We start from the raw sequence: 8,227 nt of genomic DNA on the forward strand, positions 1-8,227 counted from the left end.
CACCACACCTTCACGCGCACGGAGCTGCAGATGGTGCCTTCAGGGCAAGCCCGGAAATTAAACTATCAGACAAGGACTACGATGCATTCAAAGAACCCTGTACTTCTGATTGCTGTAAATCTTACCAGGGTTACATAAACAATGTCCAAAAATGTTTAAAGTGAAATTTTTTTTCGTAATTTTGCCTTTGCACACCAGGACTGTGTAATTAAAGTGGACGTTTCAAGATCCAGTTTTTACACAAAACTATTTTAGACATAACTGTGTCGTATTGTGGGGATTTCTCTTCACAATTAAATTGATATAGTGCTGTTTATATCATTCTTCTTTATGTAACAGCACAGTGCAGCACAGCAGAGGGAAAGGAGTTGTGCAGCATAGTGGGTGGCTATACAGGAGGAGCAATAGAAGTAGCCAGTGAAGAATGTCATCAGGGAAAGCATCAGGCAGCGAATGACAAAGGAAAAGTTTCTAAGGGAGAGAATATCTGCAGCAAATCGACAAGTAACAGTGAGATAGGAAGACTGACAGTCAGAGATGAAGGTACACAGACTGAAAGAGATGAAGGTACACAGACTGAAGACAACGAAAAAGAAGCAGAAGTATACGGCACAAGTTTGAGTACAGATAATGCTGCTGCTGATGATGTTGACAGGATCGATGCAGATACAGAATTCCAAACTGATTCAGAAGGAACTAGTACAGTTTACAGAGTGCATGGTCGCTTATCTGTACCAAGCTCAAAAAAGAAAACCTACACAATAACAGAAGACGAGATCAAGCGCAGAATCAACGCAGAGAACATGTCAGTTCATGTTTTCAGAGGTTTGATTGGGGTAGGTATACATTTCGTGATTTTGATGTCACCTGAAATAAATCCGGGTTACTCGTATCAATGAAGTGACAATGTGGCTGGAAATTGTGCATTTGCTGCAACATATACACAATTACACCATGTAAACAAAAGCATTTAACTTTGTGCGCGTGTGTGTGTCTCTCTCTGCTCTTTTGGTGTTTGCACTTTTTCTTTTTTAGGGCCGTAAAGCCAAACTGCCCGCAATGATTCTTGACAGGCCTAAGAAGGCCAAAACTAAAGTAACAGTGTTTAGTGTTCTGAGTGAAGAGGAGGCTGGGGAGCTAGCCCTCGGGTTTGCCGGAAGATTGGCCTGCGATGTCACAACAGACATGGTCTGTAAAGGCATCGACCATTCAAGTGCTGATATGACAAAGTAAGTTAGTAAAACAATATGAAAGTTCTATCTTTTTTGGTATTATTTGTCATTTCCCCGTATTTGTAATTTCCCACGTGTGGGACTAATAAAGGTTATCTTATCTTATCTTATTTGGGTTATTGGTGTAACATTGTTAATCTTACTTTCTAATAACAGACAGACTCTTCTCAAAATCCAACACAATCTTAAACATGAACTGACTGATTCCTCAACCTTCAGTTTGCTGACACACACCTTTGGCCCCGCTGCACTGGATTCTGTCATTTCATTCCTGTGTGAAAAACTTGATCTTGTCTCTTAAATAATGAAACCTTTTGTGACTTTTGTTTGTTCTGTAAATCAGAATCTTGAAAATTGTTCATTGTTGTTCTAAGTTTGTGTTAACTATTTGGCAAAAATGATTGGTTCCTAATCCAAACAGCATAATGACTGTTCTAACACATATCTTAAAAATGCTACAAAGAAAGAAAATTATCACATATGTTTCAATATGAATGTAATTGTGTCACACTCGGTTTGTAGTAGCTTTCCTGTTTTATTTTGAGTTTTGGTATGTTTACACTGTTATTTTTATTTCCCGTGTGTTCGTCTTCCCTTATTAGTTTTACTGTATTTAATTAGTCTGATTTAATAACTTATAATTATTTACTTTCCAGTGTGTATATATGCTCCTCGTTTGGATTATTGTTTGTTTGAGTTCTGCCTGTCTTTTCTATTAAAGATTTGGACTTTTGGACTATTAGTGGACCTCGTAGGTTTTTATTCTGTTCAATTGGTAATTGACTGGGTTTAATTTAGTGGCCTGGAAAACAGGCCGGAGGGGTCTGGTCATTTTAACCCCCTAAGACCCGAAATCTTCCATGGCATGCATTTTTAATTTCTCTTTGATATTTGGGCCGATTGGAACCCGATGAATGTAAAAAGAAAGAATTACCAGGTTTTGTTTTTTTTACCTAATTTTTGTTTCTGAGAAAAATGAGAGCCACATATGAGGACATTAATTTGAAATTTCGATAGAACAGTTGCAGTATAATGTCCTCATAACTGTATATCAGGCACTTGTTGATCAAGATTTAGTATTTTGGTCTAAATAACCCAAAATGTGATGTCCACATGTGTGGACGCCAGGCTGGAGTAAAGTGTTAGAGCTATTTATACCTATGTAAACTTTTATACACTGGTTTTTACCTGTCTTGTTTCAGAAAGGTTTAAAAGGGTAATGTCCACAGTTTATTTGTTTATTTATTTGTTTGAATTCAACATATTTTATTAAAGTAATTGAGCTTGAACACAGAAAAAACTGAATCAAATAATCATAAAATCAAATCACTTGCACTATACTGAAGTCTAATCTACTCTGAGCTAATGCCGGTTTCCAACACTAATGATCGGGTGAAGGAGAGAGATGAGGGTGTGCACGGCCACTGGTGCTCTTATCCCTGTTCTTTGTGATACAATCCAACAGGAAAGCAGTCAAACCCTTGGACATTAGCCAAGTTAACGTTCACAAATATATACACACAGAGGAACTCTGAGCCCCAATGTCAGCATTAGCACAAACATGCCACTTCATACCAAATCTCAGTGTGAGGTCAGGTGTTAGTCTCATTCCATTATTCTAGCTATATTTTCTTACTCATTACTATTAAACTTATACTTAAGACTAACTATTAACAAAATCACACCCCAATAACTCTGTTATTACACTTTGTATTTAATCATAAAAAGGCTGGATGTTGAAACCTTTTACTTCTATTTTGTATGAGCCAGGATTCTCAACAGCTGATACTCTATGTCCAAAAAGTGACAGGTATCGTTTTATGGAGCAAAAAACTTAAGAGCGCATATTTTATAAATAATACCAACAATTACAAATGCAGACCTTTAATAGTAATAAGTAATCCTTTATTTATAATGCATAGCAATATAAAAATAGTAACATATGAAAATATTACAATGGGCACAGATGAATTTGTATCAAAAACAGCAACCAAGCCAAAGTAATGAATAACACACATAAATAACAACTGCTTGAGAGACCAAACAATTTCTTTTCATCTGTTCCTTGGCAGAAAGTTAAGACAGCTATTCAGCTTTAGGTTTCAATAAACAGAAGTAATGGATGCAGTCCCTTTGAAATGTCACACAAAAGTCTACTTGTGCATATACTTAGCTTTAACTCTTCTCTTTTTTGTTTTGTATTCCAAAAGGTTTTCATTTTCTCCAGAGGATGTCTCTCTTTCAGTGGTTATCGACTGTTCACATTCATTTTCACAGACTGTTGGAATGTCGATGCTGGCCGAACGTTTCTTGCTAGAATACAATGGCCTAATTTTGCGTGCATTATCTGTCGTCTTTATTTCGTACTGGCATATACTTTTGCCTACTTGTTTTGTTTTTAAGACATTTGTATGCAGTTCATCTATCATTGCAGTAATACCCTCTGGAATGAATGCCCACTGTTTAACTGTGTCTAAAACAGCATTTAGTTTTCCAACTGCATCTTCTGTGCATTTTTTGTCTGTGCTTTCAACTACAGGAGTGTCATTCAAAGTTGATAGAGGACTTTTCAGAGAGTTTTTCATTTGTTTAAAATGGCTACAAGCCACCTTCAGGCAAGCACATGTGTTATAGTGAGAGAACGTACAACAAGTACACTGAAGTGTTTCAGCCGATGCAAAAAAACACAGATTTCCAAACAAACTTGGCATTTTTATCACTTTCAAGTCCTCACAGTGTACAAAGTAATGCCTTTCTTTCACTGCAATTCTTGCCAAGGTAGAAATGTCTGTTTCCATGTTTGGATAGATGTCATTGTCAGCCTCTGCTAATTTTGCAAGTAACACTAGATGCTTGCAAAGAAGTCCTCGTAAGCCATATGTACAGTTGCAGTAGGACTCAACAGGGCAAACATCATACACCATGTCTTCTCTTGACTCAGATGGGACTTGATATGCATTAACTCCATGGCTGTTCTTGACTGTAATTTTAAGAGCCCAACCACTTTCCATCAGTCTTGAAGCAGAGTCTGAAACTTGAGACAAGGTGTCAGCAAACCTGTTTTTCATGCGGCCCACATCTTGCAGGGTTTTTATGACTGAGAAGTAGTCGTCGGCCTTCCCTAGGAGCACTTCAATCAGATCATCCAGACGCCTATTCTTGTAGCCAGATAAAAACTGGTATTTCAGGCGGTGGAAAAATCTGAAAAACAGTTATTTGAAATGATTAGTAACTGTAATTGAAGGAATTTAAAGTTTTAATCAAGACTGTATTATTTTTTAAAAAATTGGAATACCTATTGCACACGTCTTTTATAAAGGAATGCTCTGTGCCGGTTTAGCTGATTTAGGCAAATCCACCTACTCTGTTTTTTGTTGTGATAACATAAAAAACGCTGCTAGAATTTAAAGGATTTGCCTAAAACCTGTTCTGGCAATGACATGACGAACCTACTCAGTTTAGCCTCTTGGATTAAAGCATAATATCTTTTTTTCAGCAATACAATTGAATGAGGTCAAAATAATAAATCATACCTTTCAATCACATTGTTTGTTTCAGAACGAGCGTGACTGAAGCGACGGCCGTAGTCACACCACATGTGGCCAATGCCTTCCCAGTGCTTCTGAAAATACTGGCACACCAAAGGGTATTGCTTAAATGTCTGGCAGAACTCTGCTGATGTGGCTTTAAAGTCGTCCTCCTAAGAGAATTGGATGCAACAGAATATATTTCAATCCATTTAACAGACCTATTGAAATCTTTAATATTATGTATTGAAGCCCTTTTCCTTTTATTGAATAACATTAAGAATTTTAAGTTATTAATAATATGTCGTGTTTTTGTATTAAGAAGCAATTATTTCTTCCCTTACAATGGCTAAGAAGGAACACTAAGCCTATAAGCATATTTGGTTTCAGCATCTGTCTGTGAAAGAATCCCACTCACAAGTTCTACTGCACAGTGGGTGACACAATGATGTTCTGCACAGCTTAAGTACTTGTTTTGATAAGCAAGATAAGAAGCCAGTTTTAGAAATTGTTTCAAAAATCTATTTTGTATCTCTCTGTAACTTTTTTTAGCAACTGAAAGTTATTATGCTCTTAGTGTAATCAAGAAATCAAAATGTGAAATAGACAAATTACACTTACAGATGTGCAAGCTTTCAGCTTACAAAAGAAAGAAATGATTTCATTTCTCTTTTGGGTGTTAGAAAGCCCATGGACCCCGGACTCTGATTTTGAAAGCCATCGATTAACAGCCTGTGAATGTAAGAGAAAAAAAGTTAATCTGGAGAGAGAGAGACAGAGGAGCAGCTGTACAAAAAGCATAAAAGAAAGCTGACGTCCAAAAATAACTTTGTCACTCACTGGACAAGAGGACCTGTGCATTACAGAAATCAACCAGGCAAACATATTTTTAAATGTCAAAAAGAGCTTTGGGAAGCAGCCACCAGAAGATGAGTGCACTGTGGTCTTAAATGGATGGACATAGTCACTCAACATTTTATCCCTTTATATTCATTAACCTGAGTAGGTGAATATCACAATGAGGCAAATCATAACAACAGGACCCTGTTGTAAAAATGTGTTTCAGGTGCATCTTAGACAACATGAAAAGAAAACAATGTGGTTTACCTGCAAGACATGGTACCAGCATAGAAGGATAGCTGACTCTGGAAAAACCTTCTGCAAAGCATTTATTTCCGCAAAGTCTTTGTCAACCATAAATGCTCTACAGAAAAAAAGAAAACACTAAATGAGATTAAACAGTATGAAAATGTTTTTGCTATCTCAAAGCACCACTTCAATGCCAAATTAAACATTTCAACTCACAAGTAGATATATAAAATACTGCATACAGCCTATAGGAATAACTTTAACAACTGGAAAGGAAAGTTTTTTGCAGCCCATGCTGCAGCTATAGCATTAGATTCTGGCACGTTATAACTTTTTTGAAAAGGAATTATTTCAAAATTAATAGCTGTCAATGTATTATTTACCTCGGGGAAGTTGGGAAATGCTCACAAACTATTCCAAGAACAGTTTCCAGGGTTTTCTGACTTTCGTTGCTGACAATAGCATAGGCCACAGGGACTCCATGCCCATGATCATCTCTTACAACAAGTGTGAATAAGGGAAATGAATACTGGTTAACGCAGTGCGTGGTGTCAACAAATACTAACTGTTTTGCATAGTTCTCCATGTTTGATTTCATTACAGGTGTCTGCAAAACAATCATTAGTTCTTGGTCAGATGTGTATGGTTGATAGAAGAGAACATGTTCTTGATGTTTTCCATTAAGTAAGGTATGTACACTTTGACTGTCTCCACAGTTAAAGTGCTTCTTCCTCATCATGCAGGTTCTAACACTGTCAATGTCACGTGGTGTGACAAAATGCTCTCTGTTGTGAAGATCTCTGTGTCCATGTTCTTTGGCCCATTTATGACATTCGGTTAGTATGATGGCTGGCTTAGTTCCAAGGGAAAGCAGTTCCTCAATCTTCCTCCTCAAATCACTGGAAATATTGTTGAAATGTGCGTCTTTTGGGTCCGAAGGATCATGCCCATCATGCTTATCATATGTACGCTGCACGATGACTGTGTGGTCTTTCCAACATTTGAGTACTTTAAATGAAACATAGGCCTTACAGCCCACTGCTCTGTAGCTGTTTCGACTTTTTTTCCCAGCTCTGATGCAGTTGAATTTGTAATAGTCTCTTTTCCTGTCTTTACCTGAGGCAACATTTAAACATTTATAATGTCCATGAAGGGTTAATGAGTTCAATTTTTCTAACACAACACTGAATGGGTCCTCCTGGCATTGTGACACATGCACACAAAGTTGTGTGTCTTTTCCAGTTCTTTTTTTTTCGTCATTCAGAACACTTCTTCTAATTATGTCGTCCATTTCTGGTGGAAAAATAACGAAGGTTTAATTAGTCAATATTCATTAATTCATTTTAACTTGTTTTGGGGTTTTTTGCAATACAATGTAAATATTAAATATAATATTAAAAATATATATATATATAAAATAATATAAAACAAACAGGGGCTAAAAGAAGCTAAACTTTCATATGGTATGTCTCTGGCAACTTTAACATGATGTCCCAGGGACAACATCTACGCGATGTCCCAGGGACAACATTTACGCGATGTCCCAGGGACAACATTTACGCGATGTCCCAGGGACAACATCTACGCGATGTCCCAGGGACAACATCTACGCGATGTCCCTGGGACAAATTTGTAAATTTCTGGATTACTGTTAATCTCCATAGAATCAAGAACTCATGTCCAGTTTCACAGCTATGGACCAGTTAATTATGTTTCCAGGTGATAGTTTGATTCATAGATTCAGCACACAACCATAAGTCTAGGCCTTTTAGTCCAGATTCTCTTCACTTATGTTTGTAAAATGATCAGGGAAGCTACTGCAATTTTGCCTGACCCAACCCCCAGGCCACGAAACACCCAAAAAGTTGGGGAACGCTGGTCTAGAGAACACTGGTTAGCTAATGCTGTCGTCAAGTAGCCTATCGCTAGCAAACAAACAGCAAGCCAAGTGAGGAACATATGTATAATGCTTACCGTTTATTAAAGGAAAGTATCCTAAATTGACTTCAAATTCGGCGGACAGGCGATTTGACTTCAAATTCGGCAGACAGGCGGCGGTTTCTCGCTTCTTCACTTGTATTTCGAAATACTCGAAGGCGGGTATTTCGAAGTCGCAAAGGAATGATGTCACAAGAAGGTGATTGGTCACTTGCAATGTTGAACCTGGAACAACATTAATTATGATGATGTGGGAACAATGCTGACACGAGGAAATCAGATCGTCCGGGGGTAGGCGGAGGTTTACCCTGGTGCAGGTGTGCCGCGGTCAGTTGAAGAATCCGCGACTTTCTCTGTGAGTTTCCCATTACGTCGTTGCGCACTCGGTGCTTGCTTGGAAGTTTAGGGGGTTTTTTTCGCTGTAAAAAGAAGTTTTTTTTC

The 8,227-nt window shown here is 37.7% G+C and overlaps 1 protein-coding gene and 1 long non-coding RNA gene across 4 annotated transcripts; one reads left to right on the forward strand and one right to left on the reverse strand.

Moving 5' to 3' along the window:
• The first annotated feature begins 624 nt into the window (after nt 1–624).
• LOC113018128 (uncharacterized) lies at nt 625–1,974 on the forward strand. The gene is made up of 2 exons (XR_003271714.1): nt 625–1,229; nt 1,389–1,974. It is a non-coding gene; the product is annotated as an uncharacterized LOC113018128 (long non-coding RNA).
• Nucleotides 1,975–2,862: 888 nt separating this feature from the next.
• Nucleotides 2,863–7,859, reverse strand: LOC113018132 (uncharacterized). 3 transcript variants are annotated; one of them, XM_026161191.1, is made up of 5 exons: nt 7,823–7,859; nt 5,867–5,963; nt 5,381–5,491; nt 4,766–4,932; nt 2,863–4,433 (listed from the first exon to the last, which is right to left on the reverse strand). In XM_026161191.1, the coding sequence occupies exons 2-5, from the start codon at nt 5,954–5,956 to the stop codon at nt 3,386–3,388; spliced, it is 1,416 nt and encodes a 471-aa protein (XP_026016976.1). In that variant the 5' UTR covers nt 5,957–5,963; nt 7,823–7,859; the 3' UTR covers nt 2,863–3,385. The 3 variants fall into 3 exon arrangements, with proteins under 3 accessions (XP_026016976.1, XP_026016973.1, XP_026016974.1); XM_026161188.1 differs by lacking the exon at nt 7,823–7,859 and adding an exon at nt 6,232–7,213; XM_026161189.1 differs by lacking the exon at nt 7,823–7,859 and having other exon boundaries at nt 5,867–6,174.
• Between the last annotated feature and the right edge of the window lie 368 nt (nt 7,860–8,227).

Source organism: Astatotilapia calliptera, unplaced genomic scaffold (genome assembly GCF_900246225.1).
Source record: "Astatotilapia calliptera unplaced genomic scaffold, fAstCal1.2 U_scaffold_41, whole genome shotgun sequence".
NCBI classification, from domain to species: domain Eukaryota; kingdom Metazoa; phylum Chordata; class Actinopteri; order Cichliformes; family Cichlidae; genus Astatotilapia; species Astatotilapia calliptera.